This window comes from Nematostella vectensis, chromosome 2 (genome assembly GCF_932526225.1).
Source record: "Nematostella vectensis chromosome 2, jaNemVect1.1, whole genome shotgun sequence".
NCBI classification, from domain to species: Eukaryota; Metazoa; Cnidaria; class Anthozoa; order Actiniaria; family Edwardsiidae; genus Nematostella; species Nematostella vectensis.
The window spans coordinates 4,627,118-4,653,849 of record NC_064035.1 but is presented as its reverse complement, the minus strand read 5'-3'; the positions used below and the strand labels follow the sequence as shown (position 1 = coordinate 4,653,849).

General features: G+C 42.5%; 1 protein-coding gene across 2 annotated transcripts in view; it reads right to left on the bottom strand.

Annotated features, from left to right (window-relative positions):
- Positions 1-26,732, bottom strand: part of LOC116615981 (transformation/transcription domain-associated protein) — a 57,039-nt gene that overhangs the window by 12,012 nt on the left and 18,295 nt on the right. For both annotated transcript variants that reach the window (XM_048724305.1, XM_048724306.1), the window contains exons 40-106: positions 26,309-26,394; positions 26,057-26,168; positions 25,611-25,868; positions 25,179-25,205; positions 24,809-24,856; positions 23,780-23,866; positions 23,451-23,547; positions 23,270-23,334; positions 22,768-22,824; positions 22,523-22,627; positions 22,321-22,386; positions 22,050-22,142; positions 21,713-21,832; positions 21,525-21,638; positions 21,341-21,436; positions 21,121-21,191; positions 20,618-20,666; positions 20,487-20,543; positions 20,296-20,363; positions 19,895-20,006; positions 19,543-19,632; positions 19,222-19,386; positions 18,708-18,790; positions 18,360-18,429; positions 17,280-17,363; positions 16,767-16,874; positions 16,324-16,397; positions 16,116-16,215; positions 15,654-15,776; positions 15,559-15,579; positions 15,263-15,331; positions 14,921-15,031; positions 14,471-14,570; positions 13,943-13,989; positions 13,791-13,865; positions 13,100-13,177; positions 12,951-13,011; positions 12,680-12,761; positions 12,400-12,486; positions 11,303-11,379; positions 10,282-10,400; positions 10,068-10,127; positions 9,804-9,946; positions 9,576-9,678; positions 9,435-9,497; positions 9,310-9,357; positions 8,869-9,165; positions 8,357-8,482; positions 7,978-8,241; positions 7,283-7,444; positions 6,008-6,090; positions 5,492-5,567; positions 5,210-5,301; positions 5,027-5,103; positions 4,855-4,913; positions 4,674-4,769; positions 2,958-3,053; positions 2,737-2,855; positions 2,431-2,548; positions 1,923-2,038; positions 1,745-1,856; positions 1,426-1,526; positions 1,173-1,283; positions 969-1,092; positions 829-893; positions 511-598; positions 208-268 (exon numbers count right to left, since the gene is read on the bottom strand). In XM_048724305.1, coding sequence (XP_048580262.1) covers positions 208-268; positions 511-598; positions 829-893; positions 969-1,092; positions 1,173-1,283; positions 1,426-1,526; positions 1,745-1,856; positions 1,923-2,038; positions 2,431-2,548; positions 2,737-2,855; positions 2,958-3,053; positions 4,674-4,769; positions 4,855-4,913; positions 5,027-5,103; positions 5,210-5,301; positions 5,492-5,567; positions 6,008-6,090; positions 7,283-7,444; positions 7,978-8,241; positions 8,357-8,482; positions 8,869-9,165; positions 9,310-9,357; positions 9,435-9,497; positions 9,576-9,678; positions 9,804-9,946; positions 10,068-10,127; positions 10,282-10,400; positions 11,303-11,379; positions 12,400-12,486; positions 12,680-12,761; positions 12,951-13,011; positions 13,100-13,177; positions 13,791-13,865; positions 13,943-13,989; positions 14,471-14,570; positions 14,921-15,031; positions 15,263-15,331; positions 15,559-15,579; positions 15,654-15,776; positions 16,116-16,215; positions 16,324-16,397; positions 16,767-16,874; positions 17,280-17,363; positions 18,360-18,429; positions 18,708-18,790; positions 19,222-19,386; positions 19,543-19,632; positions 19,895-20,006; positions 20,296-20,363; positions 20,487-20,543; positions 20,618-20,666; positions 21,121-21,191; positions 21,341-21,436; positions 21,525-21,638; positions 21,713-21,832; positions 22,050-22,142; positions 22,321-22,386; positions 22,523-22,627; positions 22,768-22,824; positions 23,270-23,334; positions 23,451-23,547; positions 23,780-23,866; positions 24,809-24,856; positions 25,179-25,205; positions 25,611-25,868; positions 26,057-26,168; positions 26,309-26,394 — 6,472 coding nt within the window. The remainder of the gene's footprint in view (positions 1-207; positions 269-510; positions 599-828; positions 894-968; positions 1,093-1,172; positions 1,284-1,425; positions 1,527-1,744; positions 1,857-1,922; positions 2,039-2,430; positions 2,549-2,736; positions 2,856-2,957; positions 3,054-4,673; positions 4,770-4,854; positions 4,914-5,026; positions 5,104-5,209; positions 5,302-5,491; positions 5,568-6,007; positions 6,091-7,282; positions 7,445-7,977; positions 8,242-8,356; positions 8,483-8,868; positions 9,166-9,309; positions 9,358-9,434; positions 9,498-9,575; positions 9,679-9,803; positions 9,947-10,067; positions 10,128-10,281; positions 10,401-11,302; positions 11,380-12,399; positions 12,487-12,679; positions 12,762-12,950; positions 13,012-13,099; positions 13,178-13,790; positions 13,866-13,942; positions 13,990-14,470; positions 14,571-14,920; positions 15,032-15,262; positions 15,332-15,558; positions 15,580-15,653; positions 15,777-16,115; positions 16,216-16,323; positions 16,398-16,766; positions 16,875-17,279; positions 17,364-18,359; positions 18,430-18,707; positions 18,791-19,221; positions 19,387-19,542; positions 19,633-19,894; positions 20,007-20,295; positions 20,364-20,486; positions 20,544-20,617; positions 20,667-21,120; positions 21,192-21,340; positions 21,437-21,524; positions 21,639-21,712; positions 21,833-22,049; positions 22,143-22,320; positions 22,387-22,522; positions 22,628-22,767; positions 22,825-23,269; positions 23,335-23,450; positions 23,548-23,779; positions 23,867-24,808; positions 24,857-25,178; positions 25,206-25,610; positions 25,869-26,056; positions 26,169-26,308; positions 26,395-26,732) is intronic.

The window sequence follows — 26,732 nt, the reverse complement described above, 5'->3', positions numbered from 1 at the left end:
GTGTTGTCTAGTGGACTTCAAATGTCCTGCTTTCAAGGTATCAACTTTCTTTAAAAAAAAGGGGAAAAAAGGGGGGTGTACTTACGCCTTTCTCTTTGCTCTAAGAGCATTGGACATTGTGTTGTCTAGAGGACTTCAAATGTCCTGCTTTCAAAGTATCACCTTTCTTAAAGAAAAAGGAAAAGAAAAAAGGGGGTATAGACTTACGCCTTTCTCTCTGCTCTATCTTCCACGTGAGGTACAACGTTCGGATGGGGAAGTACATCGCCTGGAGCCGACAAACAATACAATCACTAAGACAAAGCAACGACGGCACACATTTATATGCTTCACAAACTTGGGCACAAATTTGGACTCAATATTTACAAAAAAGCTTTAGATGACGTGTATGAGTTGGGTGCGGTAGTTTACGCTGGCTCAAGGTTGCTTAACCAATGGTCTGAGGGCGTATAACACTACACCCGGGAAAACCAGGGACGACAGATTAGAGGTTGCATTGTTCAATGATACCTGTGGGTAGACACGCCCTATGTTGCAGAGCAAATTGAGTATTTTCTGTCCCTCTCTTCGTACAAGGCATGATAATAGCTGTGGAATCCTTAGAAATGAAGGAAAAGTATCAAATAAAAAGAACCAAACAACACTAGAATTGCCAGCGAATCACCAATCTGTTCATGACAGGAAATAGCTCTCCCAACCAGAAATACTATGCAGGATTAACACTGACATGACACAAATCTTAGAGACAAGATTCGATACCATTTCCCCACTCATATGGCTTGATAAGCCACACAAAGAACGTAAAAAAAAATCTGTCGTGCAACTCACCAAGGAAGCCAGTGTAGTGGAGGTACCCCAACACAGTACTTATCTACTGCATCAGCGATAGAGCCCTGCCAACATAACCAACACAATCACGTTAACAGTAATTTCAATGCGCCATGTGTAGAAGTATCAATCAAGCATACCTTCTCGTCGTCATACGTCATAAGCCAGATGACACGCGCCAGGTATTTGCGGCACTTTGACTCGTTCTGATGCCTGCAGGCGTGAAGATAGCAAACAATCGCCGACACTCCGAGCTGGATGTTTCTGCACAATAGAAGGAAGAAACAAGGAAGAAACAAGTTGAGTGTAATGTTGGCAACACGCGTCCAGCGGATCATGCTTACCTTTCCCTCATGAACAAGTTGTCCAAGTAGTCCCCCCACAAGGCCCACGCTTTGACTAGCGAGTCGTGCATCTGAACTGCCTGAGAGAACGCTTTATTCGCGTCCTCGGACCTACGGAAACAAGACGGGATCACTATGCTATCGGTACATAGAGAAGACCTATTAATGAAAGCCATCCCTCTGCGAGAAATAGTAGCATGTTAATGACATTTAGTGACTTTTCTACCGTTATTTCCCATTGCCATAACTGTACCTTCCAATGTGTGCCAGGAACATGCCCTTGAGCGCAAAAAACTCGGCAGTCATCTCTTTGGTGAAGTACTTCAAGTTCGTGGATTCTATTACTTCAAGGCCCTAAAAACCAAGAACATGTTTTGGGGTAAAGCTTTCTAACAATGTCACAAGGGTTGACTGAAGTGGAATGCTCCCATTTCATTAATGTGTCAAAAAAGTAAAAAAAAAAAAGTTTCAAATGGAATCTCTCAAATGATATGGAAAGTTAAAAAAATTAAAAATATGTTTTATTCTATTTGAACTGGGATTAAAGTGGCGTTAAAAGAGGGCGTGGTTACCTCTTGTAGGTCGGTCTTGTCCATGCAGCCCGCCATCTGCAGGTAGCACTTGACCTGCTGACGGATCTTCTGGAAACAATCCACTATCGGCACACTAGGTATCGTGTGGATTCTGCCATGTAACAAAGCGTAAGAATGGAGTAAGACCGGACAAATTTAACTGCCTAATTAAATTTACCTGCTGAGCGAGTCAAGGCATACTCCTGTCAGGTTTTGCTTGCGTGCGATGTACCCATAGTGAATGATGGCCCATGCCGACGCGTGTACCCCGAGCATGGCATGGTTTGACTGTTGCTGGATGTAAGAACAAACAATGCTCTTCAGATAGCCCATATATCAAGCCCAATACCCTTGTCACGGGTGTGTTTATTTATAGACTCACTACTCGCAGATTTTTATCAACTTAGAAGTTGTTTAATGATTGATTTTTGGATCATCAATTTTTTCTCTACAGCCATAAAGTATACTATAACGACAGAAAAAGAAGTTAAAATACATATAAAATGGTACCTTTTCTTTTAAACTAAGCAATTTTTTAAAATTTTACCCTCCTTTTACCAAACAATGATGTACATGATCGCCGTACATTTTTTTTTTAGTGACGGGAGAGATTTCCAGACTAATTTGGTCCCGTTATAGCTTAAAGATTTTTTTGTCTCGTTTGTAGTTTAAAGTACAAGGCGTACCTGCTCGAGAGAGGTCTGCCCCTCGTATGCAGCAACGATAGCCTGGTAATGGTGATGCCGCCACATAAAGATATCGCTCCAGTGGCTCAGGCTGTCAGATGCCATTGGCAACCGGTTCCTGGCACAAACACAGACAAGTCAATGCAAACGAGATGACTACTTATGAAAACCATTAAAAAAATGTAATAAACATTTGCCGTCACAGACTTCAAGACTGCTTTTGAGCAATTGGGAAGGCATGCGCGGCTCTTGATGCTGTTGCATTGATTTGCTTAAGATGTCCCTTTTTTTAGTGATTAACGTTACCTCCATGTCTTGACTATGGCCTTCATGTCATGCAGGCTAACGCTGCGCCCCACACTCTGAGGCTGAAGACCCATGTGGATTTGCGCAGCTTCTTGGAGCTCGATTATTTGTTGGGCCGCCTGTAAAAACGATGATGAATCTGAGTGAAACAAAAAAGGAACACACAGCACGGCAGATGGTGTTCTGGGAGAAGGGAAGTCCTCTTACTGAGTGAATCTCACCTGTAAAAGGGGCAAATGCTGTTGGGAGATAACCGTCGGAAGTCTTCTCCATTGACGGATAGCTTGATCTGTAGAACGTTCCACCAGCTTTTCAACCTAAAAAATTAATCATTACACATACATTTTTGTAGAAGGTACACACCATGATTCTAGACTATATTATCACATTAATATTAAGTGACCATGTTGTGATTGCTACTTGCCAAACATTACTAACCATGTTGTGATCGCTACTAGCCAAACATTACTCCATTTTGAGATCGCCACTAGCCAAACATTACTGACCATGTTTTGATCGCTACTAGCCAAACATTACTGACCATGTTGTGACCGCTACTAGCCAAACATTACTGACCATGTTGTGATCGCTACTAGCCAAACATTACTGACCATGTTGTGATCGCTACTAGCCAAACATTACTGACCATGTTGTGATCGCTACTAGCCAAACATTACTGACCATGTTGTGATCGCTACTAGCCAAACATTACTGACCATGTTGTGATCGCTACTAGCCAAACATTACTGACCATGTTGAGATCGCTACTACCCAAACATTACTGACCATGTTGAGATCGCTACTAGCCAAACATTACTGACCATGTTGAGATCGCTACTAGCCAAACATTACTGACCATGTTGTGATTGCTACTAGCCAAACATTACTGACCATGTTGTGGTCACTACTAGCCAAACATTACTGACCATGTTGTGGTCGCTACTAGCCAAACATTACTGACCATGTTGTGACCGCTACTAGCCAAACATAACTGACCATGTTGTGATCGCTACTAGCCAAACATTACTGACCATGTTGAGATCGCTACTAGCCAAACATTACTGATGATGTTGTGATCGCTACTAGCCAAACATTACTCCATGTTGTGATCGCTACTAGCCAAACATTACTGACCATGTTGTGATCGCTACTAGCCAAACATTACTCCATGTTGTGATCGCTACTAGCCAAACATTACTGACCATGCTGTGATCACTACTAGCCAAACATTACTGACCATGTTGTGATCGCTACTAGCCAAAGATTACTGACCATGTTGTGATCGCTACTAGCCAAACATTACTGACCATGTTGTGATCACTACTAGCCAAACATTACTGACCATGTTGTGGTCACTACTAGCCAAACATTACTGACCATGTTGTGATCGCTACTAGCCAAACATTACTGACCATGTTGTGATCGCTACTAGCCAAAGATTACTGACCATGTTGTGATCGCTACTAGCCAAACATTACTGACCATGTTGTGATCGCTACTAGCCAAACATTACTGACCATGTTGAGATCGCTACTAGCCAAACATTACTGACTATGTTGAGATCGCTACTAGCCAAACATTACTGACCATGTTGTGATCGCTACTAGCCAAACATTACTGACTATGTTGTGACCGCTACTAGCCAAACATTACTGGCCATGTTGTGACCGCTACTAGCCAAACATTACTGACCATGTTGAGATCGCTACTAGCCAAACATTACTGACCATGTTGTGATCGCTACTAGCCAAACATTACTGACCATGTTGTGACCGCTACTAGCCAAACATTACTGACCATGTTGAGATCGCTACTAGCCAAACATTACTGACCATGTTGTGATCGCTACTAGCCAAACATTACTGACCATGTTGAGATCGCTACTAGCCAAACATTACTGACCATGTTGTGATCGCTACTAGCCAAACATTACTGACCATGTTCAGGTGCTGCTCATCCGGGTGGCAGATAGCGATAAAACCTCGGTAGAGATTCAACTTGTATGCAATATTCTCAGGGAAATTCAGCTCAACCTGATGAGAAAAGTGCCATACTGGTCAGATCAGCACTGTCAAGGGGCACCATCTTGAACGATGGCAAGATGACAAAATCACCTACCTGTGCTAGAGCCTCCTTCATGGATTGCCACTCAGGCACTCGCCATGCACTCTCCAGCACTATAGCATGGTTAACAAGTTAGTTACATGACAGAATATGAACCCCACACCAACCCCTGTACTTTTGGGACAAGAGCATACCCACATTAAAAGGATAGAGAGCTTTAACTCACCTAAAAATGGGTTAGGATGACTTTTAAATTTGCCAAACTCCATCAACAGATCCCACTGACCGAGCTCCTTGGCACAGCTGAAACAAATAGGCAATGACCCATCAGATCTACCTTGTCTTAGCCCAAGATTCCACTAGCATCTGCCAATTTGAGAGACATGGTTTCAGACCATCCTACAATTACCTGAGCCAATGTTCCTCCCACAGCTTGTACTCGGACACAAAGCTTGGATTGGCTGGACCTTTGTTGTGGTCATCTCGGGCCTTGTTCATTGCCTGTAGAAAAACGATACGCACTTAAGCTAAGAGCACAGAAGGCATTATGATAGAGCTAGAGGTCTTCAGGAATGCGTGACAGGTTGTTTACCAAATTGGTCTAGGATGTCAACCTAATGGTTTCGACGTGAAATCGGGAAGGGAGTTAAAACAACACGTTTCACATTTTGAAATGCTCTTCGCAACTTACCAATTCATAGGCGCTTTGTGCTTGCTCGTAAAAGCCCTGAGTCTCGTATGCAATGGCAGTTGCTGTCTCGGGATGCCTGCATGAGAAATAAGAGGAACATTAGAGCGAAAGTGACACAGACTGCCACTAAATAAGGGCAGTCATTTCAAAAATATTTTACATGGTTATGTAACTTACAATGGTTTTCTTGGATTACAAATTGTATAATTTATAAAATCGAAAAGTTAATATAAGATATAAAGGAAGATCGCAAAATCGTATATTGGTAGCTGACGAGTATTTCAAAAGTACCGATCTAGCCTAACGGGGTATAGAGTGGTTAGGTGCTGTGGTGTTGAAAGTATTAAAAACTAGGGAGTCCTTCAAGTTATAGAAAGAAAACTGCAATAGCTTTAAACTCACTTTACCAAGTTCCTAAAAGAGGTTTCCACCATATTTTCATGTTTTAAAGGAAACTAAAAAGGGAATTAAGAATTCATGAACGTTGATGAGAGGGAAAAGACTTAATATACTTACTTGCAATGCTGTTGCCAGAGAGCGGCCCACATGTCTTCTTCGTTCAACAGAGAGTACATCTCAGCCAGGCTGTCTAGCGTCTCCTGCATAAACACACGCATGTCACGTAATCACAACACAAACACACGCATGTCACGTAATCACAACACAAACACAAGCATGTCACGTAATCACAACACAAACACACGCATGTCACGTAATCACAACACAAACACAAGCATGTCACGTAATCACAACACAAACACAAGCATGTCACGCAATCAGTTGGACAACACAAACACACACATGTCACGTAATCAGTTGGACAACACAAACACACGCATGTCACGTAATCAGTTGGACAACACAAACACACCTGCGTCACGTAATCAGTTGGACAACACAAACACACGCATGTCACGTAATCACAACACAAACACGCATGTCACGTAATCACAACACAAACACGCATGTCACGTAATCACAACACAAACACGCATGTCACGCAATCAGTTGGACAACACAAACACACACATGTCACATAATCAGTTGGACAATACAAACACACCCATGTCACGTAATCAGTTGGACAATACAAACACACGCATGTCACGTAATCAGTTGGACAACGCAAACACACGCATGTCACGTAATCAGTTGGACAACACAAACACACCCATGTCACGTAATCAGTTGGACAATACAAACACACGCATGTCACGTAATCAGTTGGACAACGCAAACACACGCATGTCACGCAATCACTTGGACAACACAAACACACACATGTCACGTAATCAGTTGGACAACACAAACACACGCATGTCACGTAATCAGTTGGACAACACAAACACACCTGCGTCACGTAATCAGTTGGACAACGCAAACACACGCATGTCACGTAATCAGTTGGACAACACAAACACGCTGTCACGTAATCAGTTGGACAACACAAAAAGATCAATGTCACGTGAACAGATGAAATATACAAACACAACCATGTCACGTAAGCAGTTGAATAAAACAACCACACCCGTGTCAAGTGAGCAGTTGAATAACACAATTACCCGCCACATGTTCGATGGAATTCACTGTCAACACAAGACGCCACTATAGTGCGGAATAAGAACCCTCAAAAACTAATAAAACGAGCAGGTTTCAGCAAGCCTCACCATATATCTATTTTATATGTATTCGTCAGTAAAGATCAGTATCTACGGGCGTTATAAACGTTACGCCTTCATTGGAACAGAGGTAAAAGTACTAGCGTACCAAGGAGTGTATGAAGCTACTCACATTGGGGTTGATCTCAGTGGCGTCCTCGTCAAACATGGCGTAGTCCACTACTTGTTGGTGTTGCTGCGCGGCACGAGGCGTGGTGTAATCCTCACACAGCGTGGAGTACTCCTCTAGGGTAAGCGCCGCACGATGCCACGAGTTCTGGGTCTTGCCAAGATACTACATTTACAAGACGCGATGGCATGGCGTTATTTATGAGCGCCGTTAAAACAGTCCAAATCAAATACAAAACTTATTATGTTTCAAGAGTCATTTTTGTGAGAAAGACACCAAGAGATGGAATTTTTTTATTTTGCATTACAGACTATCAACATAACTAGATTGATCTCATCCGTTTATATACGGCTGGATACCCTCAACCTGCCCATTGACTATCATGTCCACCCAACCAACCTTGTATCTTTTATCAATACCCTCAACCTGCCCATTGACTATCATGTCCACCAAACCAACCTTGTATCTTTTATCAATACCCTCAACCTGCCCATTGACTATCATGTCCACCAAACCAACCTTGTATCTTTTATTAATACCCTCAACCTGCCATTGACTATCATGTCCACCAAACCAACCTTGCATCCTTTATCAATACCCTCAATCTGCCCATTGACTATCATGTCCACCAAACCAACCTTGCATCTTTTATCAATACCCTCAACCTGCCCATTGACTATCATGTCCACCCAACCAACCTTGAGGATACAGGGCCTGACGGGGACCACAGGATCGCACTTGGACACGCCCTCAAGTATGGTGTGTACCGCACTTGGATGGATGTCCATCTGTACCAAGTGACTACCACTGCACATGAATGGGCTAAGTTCGCCGGCGAGCACTTGCTGTTGACGGTCAGATAGCATGACCCACAGCTGGGGGAACAGGTCCACCCAGATCTTGTGGGCCAGCTTTGAGTTGCTGTGGCAGAGCTGTGCCGTGGCACCCAAAAAAGAGGCAGTCTGAAAAAGATCACTCTCAATCACCACATGTTACAAGTCACACTATACCACTACTGTGTGCAGTGGAAGCAGAAGCATCTAGCACTGAGGTACACTAGTAGTACATGCTTCTCACCTTTACTTCTCGTAACTCTTCTAGGAATTTGCCGTGTTTGTTAACCATGGAAACAAGCACGTCATCACTTTTTGTACAGGATGCAAGGTCCTCTTCTGTCTGATTCTCGACTAGCTCAAAAAGTTTCTGCAATAAATAGTATCGAAAAGCGAAGACGATATCATCATTTTCGTGGCCATAAGCTTAGATGAGTCTTTTGATACTCACTTGAACTCACTCTGCGCTTATCCAACTAAAGTGACAATACAAACTAATTCGCCCAGTTAACAATCACGGGTTTGAGTTAGTGTGTTAGCGTTGTCACTGAACAGGCGAACAGCCCCAGCTGTTTGTGTTCCCTAATAAAGGTTATTGGTGTGTCCGAAGAGATGAGATCCCTGGCCTAAGGTCCTTAACCGAAAGGAGGGATTCGAAACACTCAATGTAAAAAGCCAGGATTTTACACCTGTTAAAAAAAAAACAAGCTGCCCTGTCCCGGGATTTAATCCAGGTCCTAAAAATCTCATACATACATCCACATCCTGCTCCTCGAAGAGGAAAGTGCTTTTCTTCACATCTTTTAAGTTCTTTTTCTCCTCAAGGGACGTGTCCATGGGCTCCTCTCCCTGAACTTCGGCTGTTGCTTCTGGTGCTTTTCCTGCTGGAATTTCTGCCTGTGGTATTGCTGGGGCTGGCGCGACGGGAGACCTATTGAGTTCATTCGCGAGTGGGGTGTCCCCTGACCGCGCCATGGCCGAGATGGATGGCAACAGACTGTACGTGCTAGATGGGGTGATAGCGCGATCGCAGACAGACACAGCTAGCAGCAACTGCAGATAAAATGAGATGAAAAAAAAGCTTGAAACAAGATATGGATGCGCTCTTGACACATTTACTTTAAGTACCATAGCCACGAAAAGCGGGAAAGATCGGATCCGAAAGATCTGTACAAACAGATAACAAACGCCACTGACCTCAATACACTGCTTGATCCAGAAATGCGCACCCATTGCCTCCCAGTTCTAAGAAAAATAATAACTTATCAACGACAATAAAAGTTGACAAAAACAGCCAAGTATAGAGACCAAGCAGACATTACCTGAGAGCAGAAGATGTAAACCAATCGGTCGTAAAGCTTCTTCTTCATAGTTTTATCAAACACCTGAATAAATTTGGTGGGGAGTTAGTTCTTGTCTAAAACACTTTATTTCAAGAAACAGATAACAGTGTACCTCCTTACCTCCATGAAACGAGACCGGATCTGGGGCTGTATGCACCTCAAACCAGACAGGAAAGCGGGCTCCAATTTCGCCGCAAGTTCGGTGTTCATTAGTCCCTCGTCCCTGTGAGACAGATCAAGAGGGGAGTCTACCTTATTTGAAAGATTCAATTTGTACCCGCCATGGCGGTTAGTGCACGTGAGTGTGAAAATGTGAGTGTTGTGAAGGGGGTAGGAATAAAAACAAACCTGTAGACGTAGTTTACGAGTTCGAGGAACTGCGCCTGAAGCTCGAACTCCTCAGGGAACCGTTTCTCGTAGTTGATCATCATGCGGACTAGCAGTAGCGTCTTCTCGCGAAGGGAGGGCAAGTGTTGGATGGTGAGCTGGGTCTGGTGCAAAAACACAACCACAGGTGAACCTATGCATGCTTAATCATAAAACAGCGCTTTAAAAAGGATATGATCTACAATCTAAAACTCTTCAAAATGTCCGAAACATGGAGATGCCTACCACTTTTGTCTTGATCCAGTCTTCTACTATCTTTGTGATGGCCCTCAAGAGTTTCGAATCCTAGAAGTGGAGTGCCAGTCAGCGGAAACGTGACAGTTTATCAAAACTAATCCAGGGTAGAATGAGCTAATAGAATAAACGTCTCAGAGCTCTTCTTTGATAACAGAATGAACGCCATAACACTCCTCCGTGATAATAGATTAGTGCTAGTTACCGGGGATTTCTCGATGAGCGTGGTGATGATGAAGAAGAAGAGTTTTCGGACCTCAGGGGACATAATGCCAAGGCGGTTTTTGATCAACTCCAGACACAACGTTAACATCTCGCTAGCACCTAAACAAATATAGAGAGGTTTCAACACAATAATTCACACAGGCGCCTCTGCACCCAAAACATCATTTTTATTTATTTTTGTTTATGGGGTGAGGGGAGGAGGAGCTGTATGTATGTTATACAATACAAGAAGTTGCTACCATTGAGACTAGACTTGCACTGCGGACACCGCACTTCACAAATACCCCTGCCACCCAACCTCATCCCCACCCACTCCAATCTAACTCCTCCATCATCTAACTCCATCACCACTTTACCCTATTACCACCCACCTCTACCTAACCCCATCACCACCCACTAACACCAAAACCCATGCCCACCAGCCCACACCCACCTAACTCCATAACCACCCACTCCAATCTAACCCCTCCATTATCTAACTCCATCACCACTTAACCCTATTACCACCCACCTCTACCCAACCCAATCACCACCCACTAACACCAAAATCCATGCCCACCAGCCCACACCCACCTAACCCCATCACCACCCACTAACACCAAAACCCATGCCCACCAGCCCACCCCCACCTAACCCCATCACCATCCACTAACACCAAAACCCATGCCCACCAGCCCACCCCCACCTAACCCCATCACCACCCACTAACACCAAAACCCATGCCCACCAGCCTACCCCCACCTAACCCCATCACCACCCACTAACACCAAAACCCATGCCCACCAGCCCACCCCCACCTAACCCCATCACCACCCACCCCACTTAACCCCATAACCACCCACTAACACCAAAACCCATGCCCACCAGCCCACCCCCACCTAACCCCATCACCACTTAACCCTATTACCACCCACCTCTACCAAACCCCATAACTACCCACCCCACCTAACCCCATCCCCATACTCTGGTTCATTTGATCCATTACAGTTGGAAAGCATTACCGGTGCTTTCTCCCAGAACGGCGCTGATGTGGTCCTTGTGCATCCGCTGGAGAGCCCTCATGAACGGATTCATTAAACTAAAAAATGGAGAAACAGGTCATTTCGCGTCCTTATAAACGGATTCATCAAAATGGTCCAAATTACGTGATCAGCCAGTGCAAACAGGCTAAGGGGTGCCTTTAATGTCGATGTAGAATGGATATCCCATCCAAGCATACTTGGAAGTGTCGTACCTGTCGATGTAGGATGGATAAGGGTGCCTTACCTGTCGATGTAGGATGGATAAGGGTGCCTTACCTGTCGATGTAGGATGGATAAGGGTGCCTTACCTGTCAATGTAAGATGGATAAGGGTGCCTTACCTGTCAATGTAAGATGGTTAAGGGTGCCTGACCTGTCGATGTAAGATGGATAAGGGTGCCTTACCTGTCGATGTAGGATGGATAAGGATGACTTACCTGTCAATGTAGGATGGATAAGGGTGCCTTACCTGTCGATGTAGGATGGATAAGGGTGCCTTACCTGTCGATGTAGGATGGATAAGGGTGCCTTACCTGTCGATGTAGGATGGATAAGGGTGTCTAACCTGTCGATGTAGGATGGATAAGGGTGCCTTACCTGTCGATGTAGGATGAATAAGGGTGCCTTACCTGTCGATGTAAGATGGATAAGGGTGCCTTACCTATCAATATAGGATGGATAAGGGTGCCTTACCTGTCGATGTAAGATCGATAAGGGTGCCTTACCTGTCAATATAGGATGGATAAGGGTGCCTTACTTATCAATATAGGATGGATAAGGGTGCCTTACCTGTCGATGTAAGATCGATAAGGGTGCCTTACCTGTCAATATAGGATGGATAAGGGTGCCTTACCTGTCGATGTAAGATCGATAAGGGTGCCTTACCTGTCAATATAGGATGGATAAGGGTGGCTTACCTGTCGATGTAGGATGGATAAGGGTGCCTTACCTGTCAATGTAAGATGGATAAGGGTGCCTTACCTGTCGATGTAGGATGGATAAGGGTGCCTTACCTGTCGATGTAGGATGGATAAGGGTGTCTTACCTGTCAATGTAGGATGGATAAGGGTGCCTTACCTGTCAATATAAGATGGGTTGTGCATGCAGGCAGCCTTGAGCATCATCAGCGGTCCGTACAGGATAGATGTTGCTGCATTTGTTACCCTACAAGATGCAAAAAAAGGTGTAATCAATATTGATAATTAGCGTAGGAAATATAGATACAGCTAAATACTGTAAGACTATAAAGCAAAAGGCGAAACCGTAGGCGTTTCTATATCAATGAGACTTTTACTTCAGCGCCATGACAATGTGAACACCCCCAAGAATTAGAAGCTGGTAAGGGGATGGAACTGACCTCTCGTAGTTGGTAAGCCCGTCAGTGATAACCTTGGCAATACTGTTGTACAGCATCTCTAGTTCCTCATGCTTGATAGCAGCTGCGTGTATAAAACAATCGAGACAAATGACTACATCGATGCACCATCACTGATGTTGAACAGATCGGACGAGCTGAGCTAGCAAAGTACCAAAGATACCACTTGCAAATTAAAATGAGCTGGGTGATCGTAAGAGATGTGCTTTCCCTTGATGGTCACGGAATTAAAACGGTGGAAAGTTGAACATACCTGTATCCAGGGGGAAGAGCGTCATAAGTCGACCAAGAAGAGTGTGGATCGCACGGATCACCTAAAATACAACGAATTATAGTGTGGGATAAAGGCAGTTGCACATCCTAGTACCTGTAGTAATACGTGTACTTTTACATTAAGTGTACCTTGGTGTTCTGGCATGTCATGCAAGTGGCGATACCTCGCTGCAACGGCTTGAACAATGTCAGGATTGTCTGCTGTGGCTGGAGAACCAAAGCAAGTACAGGTCAGAAAAACACATCTGACAGTATACCGAGTCAATCATTCTAATAATTCCATATTCACTTGTTTAATATCCTTTGCGGCTAAGTGGAAACCGGTGTTATTGAAAAAGGTATACATCTGGACTTCACTGGGGAGCTTTTAAACACGTAGTCACTTCACCCCCAGCCCCCAACCCTACCCCAAAACCAGCCTACAGGCCTGCCGACTAGCTACAATCTAGCTACAATCCGTGCCAAAACTAATTTACCCATTCACCGATTACGCTACACCTTCAAATAAATGCTCCCCCTCCTCCCCCTTGCCAATGTTGAGCGTCCATCATTAGTATGCGGTAGCTGAGTTCCAGGCCTAAGCGAACAACATTGGTTCGAGGGGGAGGGGGAATGGGGCGTGGCTGGCAAGAGGTTAACCGGTATGCACCCATAGACGCAAAAGAGGGGATCTATTTTGCGAAATGTTTCAACAGTTTTGGTGGGGATTGTAGCTGTCACCCCAAAAGACAGTGCTGGCAGCCTTTGAATCATACTGTTCATGTTTAAGAGTGTAGACTGTATAGATTAGTTTTCAATTCCAAGAAAATGTATGACTTACTAGCACAGAGAGCAAGTAGGTGAGGATCTCGATGGCGGTACACACGTTCGCGTAATTGGCGGCGGGAGTCTGCTCCTGAAAACCAACACAAATTGCTTATTACTCCATTCCAAACAAAAAAAAACAACCCAGCTGATAAAGAAGGGGCTTACCACAGTAACAAGCAGCTTATCGATCCACAGGACGCGAAGATCCGCTCCTGTGAAAAACAATGCAAAAGATCAACAGACAGCAACATGCGACTGAGACAATAAGGGAAACAAGGATCACATGCAAAAAGGGATTCGGGTCGCAGAGGAGCCACGGCCAAGAAAAACAAATGAGTGAATATTCAAGAGCGAATCTATTAGAAGCAGCCAACGGTCCAAAATTGGATACCAAGATAATGTCAATAATTTTACATAGTTTGGGGGAAAGCTTTGGATATGTTTAAATGTAACCGATGCTGTTTGTAACGCCGTAAAAAAATCAACTTTAACAGCTTCCATAATCGATGGAAAAACTGACGTGTTTAGGTTTTTCAAGACAAAGCGATTGCTGCAGAAATAAACAAGACGTTTGGCATTCATTGATAAAAATTGCTAGATATTTGTTGGTATTTATCTTAATAACAATTTACACAGGGGTTGCGTGGAGGAAAATTAAATGAGAGGTTAAAATACATAAATGCATGAGCTGACCTGGCCATAAGTCTGGTCTTAATGTGGTCTTTAGCAAGAGGACACAGCGGCGGGATAATGCCTCTCCAGGCGAACCCACAGTGGTGGACGGCTCATTTACCTGCACCAATACAAGAAATCATTATCATTTAATGGGTATAGGGCACCAACACAAGGAATTAACAACATATAATTGATACCGGCATCATCACAAGGAATCATCAACATCTAATAGATACAGGACAACAACCCAAGGATTCATCAACATCTGTTTGGTTCTAGATACAGGTCACCAACACAAGGAATCAATACCCCCCCCCCCCCCCCCCCGCCCACATAAGATATCAATACCAAAATGTTGCGCTGATTGCACTAGGGCTTTTACAGTTACTTTACGTCAGCCACTTCACAGAACTCACATGACATGTTGCGCTGATTGCACAAGGTTTGAGTCCAGTTCTGCGGCTTTACCTGACATGCAATTCGAAGGAGGAAGTTCACAAGAGAATCCGAATGATGCTTTTCAAGCGGAGACTTGAGTTTGCTTTCTTGAACAGCAGATGCTACACGAATAGCACTAGTCTGGAGGTTAAAAATACCCATACATTACACGGAGATGACAATCAAAGAGGTCATTTTGCCACTATTGAAAAATACTCCAAAACAACTTTTTACCCAACGTAGCACTAAACGATAGAGAACCTTACTCGTCTTACTTAAATAGACTATTTATTATTTTTATTTATTTTTTTACTTTAATTCCAGTTACTGCTTTTCCAAAATCATAACAGTGGAAGTGATATAGCCACCAACCTGTGATACTGATCGAGGCCTCTTGGAGTCTGCATTCGACTGGTCTTCAGCTGGACGTTTTAATGAGCCCTGGAATAGACAATCGTGGATCACTGGATTAGGTGAAGTAATTGAGCTCGCATAGCCTAATAAGGGTCAGCAATGGCATCAGCTTTTTGTCTTGGCTCATAATAAGTATAGAGGGGAGAGGGGAACCACAAACTAAGTTGATTTGAACAGGAATAGGATCAGTCATTGTCTTCTAGTTCTAACATTCAATGTAATACCAGTCAAAGGTCACCCTACGTGGTACTTACCGGAGCTGCTTTGTTGTCTGCCTGCAAGAAACAAATACAGTTTGTTAAGTTACAAGAAAATAATTCCCGTCACTGTGTAACGGTCATAAAAGTACCTCTGGTTGAGCGTCTTTCTGTTGCTGCTGCTGTTTCTCCTGCTCGCTTTTGATCCGCTGAAGCTCCCATTTGATTATCACTTCCGCTAAGTCTACAGCTAGCTTTCGGTGGTCGATAGTGGCCTTTAATACACACACAATTCATATTCCTTAACTGATCGTAAATGCCTTTATAGAGTGTTTTTCATTAACCCGTCAAATAAAGTGTAATAGTCAGGAAAACACAAGAGAAGAAGAATGCAATTAGAGTGCAATAAGCAAGGATCGCGTGTACCCTTGGAAAAGTGCTACCTTATATTTCATAAAGGCAGGGCACCCTGGGCTTGGGTCCCATTCTATGTGGATTGGGAAACCTGATAGAGTTGGGCATTTTTGATCGAACTCAATACTCTCTCCATACTCCCTGAATCACAAGGATACCACGCTACATACAAGATATGGTAAAAAATATCAGATACTTACACTCGCTGTAAAGCCGAGTCTTTGCATAGCACTGACCATGTGCTGGATAAGGTGAATACGAACTGGGTAGTAAACCCGATAGTGCCGAACCAGCAGTTGTCTGACGCATAAAATAAGCGGAAACAAGAAATAAGCAAACAAAAAAAAAATACCTTATGCATAGAGTAAGCGAAAATAAGAAAAGAGAAAAGAAATAGAATTAGCTTACAGCATGTGTACAAGCTGCGCCACCGTGTGTCCCTCTTCCACGATAATCTTCTTGGTCCAGTGGGTAAGCATGGTCTGGAAAAACAAGAAAGCATCAGTCAACAAATGGATAAGTATTCGACTGTGCCCACTGTAGAGGCACGAGACAAGAACAAATCCAAGGGAAGCCCCAGTGTCAGGCGAATCGTTCGCAACTACCTGCAAGATCAGGAAGTATTTTCTATGTTTTTTATTGTCATCTGTTAAGCTCACGAGGATCCTCGCTGGTATGTGCATGATAATGGTCTTAAACGATGAGAAAGTATCGTCGAGGATTTCTTAGGAAAAGAGCTTTTGAATTGATATGATTTCGTTTCTTCATTCTCAAACTTCCATTTTAAATTGTTTAAGCTACAAAAAACGGAAGTGAAAAAAAAACAAGAAAGGGGTATATCCTTTACTCACGTTGCCGTCCTCCATTCGTGCCGGCATGGCAGGGGTGAGTATCTCTAGCGCCTGCCTTACCACACTACGCGCTTCTACTGCATGAGCCTTCAGGAGACTATGGAACACCTAGATGGCACATCAAAACGAACACCTTTTTAACTTCATATGCACACACTACACCTCACAGGCCAATTGTCATACTATGGAACACCTAGATGGTACATCAGCAGTAACACCTTTTTAACTTCACATGTACACTTCAGATGTACACACCGAACCTAAAAGGCCCTTTACCATACTATGGAAAAACTAGATGGCAAATCAGACGGAACACTTTCCACTTTCACATGTACATACTACACCTCACAGGCCATTTGTCATGCAATGGGACAACTCAAGGTACAAACACATTTGGTTATCTTGACAAGAACACCCCGTAGGTCATTGGTACGTTTGTCATAATATGAAATGCATAGAACAAGACAGCCTAAACATGTACCATGTCATGTAAATAGAAAGATGATCACTAACCTGTAGAACAATTCTCTTGTGGATGGCGAACTTTGCGATGATGTGCGCCAGTAGTAAATGACCGTGGTATTTGGTGGAGGGATCCTATTTCAAATCAAGATATATATAATGAGCTGTTTAACATACCGCTTTCTAACCTACCTTTGTATGGCACAGTGTTGTTCAGTAACCTACCTTTGTATGGCACAGTGTTGTTCAATAACCTACCTTTGTATGGCACAGTGTTGTTAAGTAACCTACCTTGGTATGGCACAGTGTTGTTTAATAACCTACCTTTGTATGGCACAGTGTTGTTTAATAACCTACCTTTGTATGGCACAGTGTTGTTTAATAACCTACATTTGTATGGCACAGTGTTGTTTAATAACCTACCTTTGTATGGCACAGTGTTGTTTAATAACCTACCTTTGTATGGCACAGTGTTGTTTAATAACCTACCTTTGTATGGCACAGTGTTGTTAAATAACCTATTATAGTTAACGAGCTGGACACAAGTTTTTGAGATAGTTGACCAATTAGGGTGCGAGAATCAGAGTATTGGTTGATAAAAAAATTCACAACTAGAAGGATTCGAGGTGCTATGAGGTACACTGAAACATTCTTTCCCTCACTGGATAGGAAGTTCGTATAATCAGATAGCATGTTTCTCGCATTCTTATTGGCTTAACAATGCTGTCAAGGTCGCAACGCAAGTTGACATCGCACTGTAACACAGCATCATCATGATTGGTGGAACGTGGACAGTGTATTACTATACAAACAAGCTTTATAAACCCAGCTTAAGAAAAAAATATTTTTAAAGGTTATCATTACCCAATAAATCTTTTAAAAATAAATCTTTTTAAGCACTTCGCATAGCCGTAGCAGGCCCCGAATAAATATGGAGGGGAACGACACAAAAACATTAAAAAAAAAAACCATTGGGGAGCACCTGCCCCACCCCCTGCTACGGCCCTGCGTCGATCTTTAACCTGTTCTGTAATATTGATTTAAGGCAAAGCGACTAGAGATATTAAAAGCAGTTATGTGTATAATAATTGATGCACAGAATGCCGTAATAGATCATTCAAACAAACTCACCACACACTGCTTAGGCAGCAGGCATGGCCAGGCAAATGTCATCAAGCGCCGCAACTTCGTTCCCTGTTTCCTGCAGCAGAAAAGGGCTGTCATTAAAAGCCCATAAGAATTTAGAAGGTGCCATGCTTGTACCTCAAAGCTGAAATAACGTAATGTTTTTAAGTCTAATTAAAAGAGGGCTAAACACGCCGCTATTATACACTGAACTCTAAGAGTCGCACAAAGAATCCCTTTCATCGGCTAATTCAAGCGAGTAACTAAGTATCACACATCCAATGTTCTTTTTTTATTAGTTTTCATTTAAAAAGGAACGTTGGATTTTTGGAATAACGAAGTAGAGGCACATACTTGTTTGCAGCGTCGTGGATATGTTGCGAGGCATGTTCCACCAAAAGGGCAGAAAACTGAAGCAACAAGATACGCACAGCATCCTGGAATAGCACAATGATGCAACTGTATAAATGAAACCAGCGAAAATAATAATAGTAACGACATAACAACAACAATAAGCCCTGCCGACAGCAACAACTACTACTACTCCAAAAAAAAAAATATCGAGGACAGAAGCATACGGCTGGGGTCTGCAGCAGAAGCGATGACAACAACAACAAAAATCCTAAATACTTGTTTAGCCTATTACAGTTGGATGGAGCAGGCGCGACATTTTTGTGAAATAAACCAATTAAAAGCAGTAGCCAACTAGCCAACCAAGGCAAAGAAGAGCTTTATGAGTGAACATGAGGACACGACGGAGCCCTCGTTATTATAAAGTTTGTCACGATCAAGACTGTGAATCTCGCATGCGTATTTACTAACTTTCTTAGAACGTTTTATAATATTTTCATATTGCTATTTTACTGACCGAAGTTCCAAAGGGATCGGCAGGGTCAATGACTTTCGACACGAAAACACTGATGACATTCTCGCTGCTGTCCTGGTCAGGGTTCGGGGGGCCACCGATCAACAAGTCCACCTCTCCCAAGTCAAACGACACTTGGAACATCGGGATTATGACATACTGTAGTGCCTGTGGGAGGTTAAGAAACACATGGACAGAATGAGAACAACAGAGAAAAAACACGAAGAGAAGTATTCCTGTGAGGCGAAAGAGCGATGTGTTATTCAAATGAGCAAAATAATGAACACATATCTTAACGCGTGGTTGTGTTATAGCTTAATTTACCTTCGCTTTCAATTCTTGTGGAAAACTTTGCTCGACAAACAGATCCACGAAGCTGAAAAAGACGTGCCGTTTTTGCTTGACCGTGTAGCCCTGTAGAATAAAGTTCCAAACAATAAACGGCTGGAAATCCAATTTCTTTCACAGATTAAATGTAATAAATATCTTTCATAAAATAAATACACAATTATTTGATGTACAAAATACCCCCAAACTCCAAGAGTGACACACTTGAGTGTTGGGTGAGCTAGTCCCCATAAATAAGATACCTTTAGGTAAATTGGGGTATCACATAGAATGACTTTCCACATATCACGGAAACTATGAATCAATAAGAACTACCACATCTTATTACCTTGGCAACCGTCTCATCCAAGAATTTTCGCAGAAAGTGGAAATCTGGCACATGTCTTAAAGTGAAGACTCGCAAAAGATGAAACAGAGGCTCTACTTCATCTGGTCTGTGCCTAGAATGACACGAGGTATGCATGAGTTATCTCACACCTTACGTACCACATTCTGTGATGGGCAGTCATTACAAAGGAAGCCTAGCTTCTCCCCGCCCTTTTTCCTGCAGGCGGATCATCCTACCCCCTTCAGGCTGTTGTAAAAACCATTATGCCGCTGAAGCTCACACTCTTTATAAAAAACAATAGATATGCCTGACTACAATCCTTTTTCAAGACTTTCGGCAAGTAGAGGATTTGTCTAGCCTTAGAGCTACTGTGTGGGAATTTACCACGCCCACCAACTCACTTGATGTAGTTGAGAAGGCACTTGACTAAGAGTTTAGGCTCACGCCATCGATGCACTGGGATGCCATCCTTGGGACAAAGACATTGATTATGACAACGATTATGATTAAGGCTCATTTATAACGATGTCACTGCAGTGTCTGGTTCTAAATCAGGCTTTGTCAACTCCAAGGTCATATTTTTCACCAATACCTTATTCAGCCGGTCTTGGAAGCTCTTTGATGCCCAAATGCGTCGCAAATGGCCAATCTATAAAAACATCACAGAAAAAAAATAAACTCTGGAAAAGTGGTTTATCTATATCGCAAGACTATCGTACGTACCACAACAGGGTGTTCGGGAAGCCAGTTGTCGTTAAACTTGACGAGTAATCTTGAAAAAAAAATTCCAGTCATTAATAATAAGTGGGCTGGAACTGAGGAACACAAGATTCCAGTAAGCCCAAATACATTTAACAAATGACGGAGAAACAGAAAGATATTCCCACTAATCGAGTCTGTTTCAGCCCCATGCGCTAACACACTGTGTTACCTGTGGTAAGAGGCCCCACAATCAAATGCGCTAACACACTGGGTTACCTGTGGTGAGAGGCCCAATACGCTAATGCGCTAACACACTGGGCCACCTGTGGTAAGAGGCCCCATACGCTGATGCGCTAACACACTGGGCCACCTGTGGTAAGAGGCCCCATACACTGATGCGCTAACACACTGGGCCACCTGTGGTAAGAAGCCCCATACGCTAATGCGCTAACACACTGGGCCACCCGTGATTCCAATATCGTTGCCTTCCCGAAAGGCAAGTAATATGAGTAAATATGAGTTACCTGATGATCAGTATACCCTGGTACTGGAGCTCCATCTTCTTCTGGAGGGCTGCACTTTGCTCCTCTGGTGGCTAATGAGAAACATATAAACTCAGCAATTTTAGGGATTGCACACAAAGAGGATTCGAACGTATTGAAGAACATTGCTGATTAATGATGTACCCTCCAATGTCAATCAAAAGTACAAAACACATAACCAGGAAAAAATGGGTAGCCTGACCTGTTGAACAGTGAATGTACTGTTGACAAGCTTCAAGGAATTCTGCTCAAGCGTCTGACGTAAAATCTTGGCATCCTCTTCCATACTTAGATAATGCTGAAGTAAAAATCACAACAGCCAGTCAACTTGCCATTTCTAAAGCTATTGCGTGATGAATTAAGCAGAGGGTTATATGTTAACTTGCCATCAGCAGTCTGTTCATCTGTGGTTCCGCTATGTGAAGAAGAAAGTAGTCCACAGTTTGAGATGGATACCTAGTCAGGAACTTCAGCAAAGGTGCTCGCATTGGACTGCCAACCTAAATAGTTAAATGATGGTAAAGCTGAGTTGTCACAATTTCTCACAATGTAAAGAGCTATTACAAATGCTTACCTCAATCAAGAGAACTTTCTCTAGCTTGAGGACCAGCTGAATGAGGTGATCGATCAACTTGGAGGAGGCGGCAGGGATGAGATGGAACATGTTGATTATTGAAGTACAGATCTCAAGGTCCTGCGATGGAGAAGGTGATACTTTGAACAATAGACATTATGACAGCTAGAGAAATACCTTTACGGTCAGATGAATAATAGAAGATACCAGCTAAGACATAAAAATGCGAGTCCCAGAGAGGATAAGCGTGGAGCAAAGCTAAACGAATGCCTGTTCAGAGACTATGCTCTTCTTATTGCAAAAACGGAATTGATAATAAAAACAGCAGATAACCTACATCCTCTACCCGTTTGGGTATTTTTCCTCCTGCTGTCTGCTGCGCCTGCGTAGTGGCTGCGATGATCACTTCAACCCACTTCTTTAGATGCGCCTGTGAAACAGGAGATAATGGACTGCATGTAAAAATGGTGAGACCGAGATGTAGGAATAACACAAAGCAACAATGAGAAGATCACAGGTAAAACCAGAATAACAAAGTCGACTATATTGACGGTGTCAAAATATAGTTTGTATTTGTAATTGAAAAATACATAAAACACGGCACATACCAGCAGCTGTTCACAGAGCTTTTCATTGAAAGATCCTGGAAACAATTCCATCAAGTGCGATAACCGCTACAAACGAAAACAAAAAGAATATTTCAAAACACTGCTTGGTTACAAGACATAATAAAGTACCAAATCTAAATGTTAAACTACATTCTCAACATGAAACTGCTCCTTTTATATTGTTCCTTTTGTCATTATTTACCTGTATGAGCGGTAAGTTGAGACTGCGATAGTCCCCAAGCATCAGAAGCAGTGGGCGAATACTCATGTGCACGTGTTCCATGTCGAGCTGTGGCCCCGTCATAAACTGCACATGCAGCAAAAAAACTTTGAGTAAGGGTTCATATTAAGTGAACTGCACCGACAGTATATAACTGTAAGAACTTGAACTGTAGTAGGTCATCAAATAGGTAGGTCACAACACAACACGCCTTAAAGGCGACTCACCTTTTTCAAGCAATCTTTTGCAGTCTCTTGGATTTCTTGGACAGAAGAGTTAAGTGCCTAGTGAAACAGCACAAGTCATCAGCATCGGTCAGCTAGCAAATAAGCATGTGTGAACTGTTATGATTGGCACTAACTTTAAAACTGGGAGGATTCCATTGTACTAAGTACATTGCATCACTTCTCGCTGGTTGGCTATTGACGTTTGTGCCAACCAGACATTACTTATCCCAGTTCATAGCTGTAGCAGGCCTCAAATTATTGGAGGGGCACGATACAGAGACACTAAGAAAACAATGGGGGCACAGCCACGTCCCTACTGGTCATTTCCTTATAATTTTTGCAAATATTGGGGGGCACGTGCCCCCAGTGCCCCACCCCCTGCTACAGCCCTGCAGTTGGTTTTAAAAACTTTTATGAGCCACAGAAGGGAAAAGGAACAATCATACAAGATACAGAGTAGTGACTGTGGTACAGATACAGGCTGCAGTGCACTAAAGCGTACCTTGTACAGGACACTGAAGATCTTCTCTCGAGCTTGAACAATGTAGTGACAAACTGAGAGGGCATCTGAAATAGATAACATCAAACATGTTACCATAGATAATGATTATAAGGTAATGTGTAAAAGCCTAAGTCAAGGTTTGGTATGTATAGCACTGTCCTAATGTGGAAATATAACTTACTTAGCGCACTCTTCCTGAGCGGAGTGAGGGACTGGACAGCCTTATAACAAGGCAACTTGAGCAGTTGAGCGTCATCAGCTTCACAGAGAGAAAGTAGCTAAAAACAGAAGCGTTAGTATAATAGCAAAATAACTATTTTAATCCCAGGAATCTGACAACAATGACACGTGTGTTTATATTGGCAAGTTCCTCAAGAATGCAAACAGCATTACAGCAAGTCAAATGCTGCGCAGTAGATTTGGGCTTTGTTTGTCGTTTTTGAGCAATGCTAGGCGAAGCTTTTTGCAGTTGGCTCCAGTATTATTTCTATTCTGGTCTGAAACACTTACTTCAGTGAAGAACACCTTGTGCTCTACAATGGTAACATCCATGGTGAACAGGCGGGGCGTGAGAGTAGTACAGAAGGTATTACCGTCCTGGGTGAACAATAACAAATAGTTAGTCCTTAGTAAACAGGCGGGGAGTGAGAGTAGTACAGAAGGTATTACCGTCCTGGGTGAACAATAACAAATAGTTAGTCCTTAGTGAATAGGCGGTGCGATAGAAAATGTACAGAAAATGTTGCTGTCCTGAGAAGATAAGAATAGGAATGGCATGAGAGTAGTATATATATATATATATATATATATATATATAATATATATATATATATAATATATATATATATATCTTGGTTTGTAGGAAAAAAAACACGCGAACTACCGTTTCATCTCTACAAGCCTGTTTCGTGGTTGCCCACTCATAAGGAGATTCATTAAGAATATATTACTACCATCACTTATATACTATCTATGTATAAAATTAACATGAAAATAGGGCGTGAAAATTTTTAATGGCTGTTATGATGAAATTGAATAGTTCAGCTGTTGCATAACAAGGCTTTGTTCCTGTGGCGGCACGAAGACACTAGCTCGTTACGCTTGTTTAAAGTTGATAGCTTGGGTTGGCGGATAATGAGAAGTTTTTCTTTGAGGCAGAGATTACATCTTTTGCTAGAGCTGTTGTAGGTGGGGTGAGATGACAGGATTTTCCATGAAATAAAGTGTTCTATGTCGTTGTTTTTAAGGCTCCAGATGTACTTGCTTAGTTCGGTCGAGTTTCTGTGTTTAGCGTGTCGGAATGAGGCGGTGTGGTTTCTATATCTGAATGTCGTTTCTATATATTTTTATACGACATTCACACTATGTTGGCTAATTAGCATAGTTTAAAGTTTGAATATTACTAATAAAACACCTGGAACAAGGAGACAATAATGCAGTCCAGGTGAGTGGCGTTGAGCCATCACAGACATGATGTCGCTTTGTGAGTGTTACCAATGTGATTAACTGGATGCTGGTCATTTTAATGAAATCACTCACCATCAGTGCAATCTGTGTATTAACTGGTTGGTGACGCAACAGATGTTTCTGAAAAAAAAAAGATGGTGAAATCTTGACAACTTTTATTAAAGGAATGTTTTTATTGTTCATTTTCTATAAAACCGTCTTTCAGCGCTTCAAATTAAATTGAAGTCCTAATAATATATATATATATATATAAACTGTCAAGTAAATTGTTGACCTCATTACAACGACAGGGCCACTATTCAGGCATTCATGTCACCGTAATGCAAACATTCTTATCGCAGACGTACTCAGCAACCATTTAGATTTAAAACCAATGGATCGTCAATGAATTTTAACCGAATTTTTCGTAACTAGTTTTTGGTTATAAGCTTGTAGCACAGACCTTTGGTGGGATCATGTCCTCCAGAATCTGAAACACAACAGAAACTAATGTTAATATCAAAGTTTGTTTATCCGCCTTACGTGAAAATGGTACTTTCCTTTGAATATCGTAAACTTTCATCAATTTATCAAATATACAGCATACATCCCTGTACTATTTTAGTAGGATGTAGGACTGATACATTTATTTTGTAGGATGGGTCGATTTTCACAGTGACTAAAGTGCGTTTGTTCATCCTGTTATGTAAGGTGGGATAGAAATTAATTAATAATTATTATTATTAATTACTAAAGCGGATTGAGTTCGCTGCTGAGGTTAACATCTAATTTGCACAAGCACTCAAAGCCTACGATAACACGCACATGTTAGAAGCCGGATTTGACGACCATAAGAAGTTATCACAAAGGTAGGGAGGAAAAATCTGCGACTTACTGATTTGTGTGGAAGCATGATATCATAGACGGTCTTGTCACAGACTTGTGCCAGCACCGCCATGGACCTCTGAGCTTGCAAGCGCACCGTCTCGTTTGGGGAGACTATCTCCCTGATTAGATGCTGACATAGAGTTGGAAAGACTCGCTGTTGGACTGTTTCCAGATCGGGTATATTAGAATTGCTAGCAGGTGTGTTGCAAAGCTTGAGTAGGTCTACCAGAATCTCCTTTGCATTGTCTACAGTACCCGCTGATACCTGGACACATAGTAACAAGTTTAGAGTTGATACCTGGTCACACATTGGAAGCAAGCTTAGATGTAGCTTGTCTTACTGTTCAAAACGTCTGCATTTTCAAATTGTAGCTTTAAAGCTGAAGATTGATCTTAGCGCACAATTTAAATCATTAAAAAACATAAGATGTCATTAGCAACATAAAAGCATACCTCGTTAGTGAGGTCCATCATCACGAAGAATAGAGCATTGATGAAGCCCAGCTGATGCTCCACCAGCCATCGCAGCGGCATCCGCCGTATAAGAAAACGTATGGAAGTGCACCTATAAGTGCACAAATAACAAAGCCCCTTCAAATTCACCTCCACAGCTATCTAAAACAATACCATTAAACCGAAAGGGTGTAACAAACAATACTAGAGAGTTAACCTATTCGCTTCCATTCAAAAAGTCATTATACATACCCGCCACTTTTGGCAAACCACGCTCTCTCATAGCAACAAGCACAAAGCTTCTCGCACAAGTACTCAAAGATGGGAAGCTGAACAGCCTGTTGGGAAAATAACCATTTTAGTTTTTTAACTTGTCTTGAATGCTAATAAAATTGCCTTTGTACATGAATCGTCTTTGGCATGACTTGCCCAGTATCGCCCGGGAATCTCAGTCTAAATAAATTACAGAACCCCACATAAACCTACACGAGATCCAATTCCTGAATACATTTAAAAGGACCACCCCTCCCCCTCTCTTTTTGGCCCAAACCCTAATACAATACTTAATCCCTAGAACAATAAAAGTGCCCCATCCATCCCCGCCTTACTACTAACGTAGTTCCTGATTGACAAGGACTTCACAAGCAGACCACCGAGCCTAGAAAAAGTTAGAGAG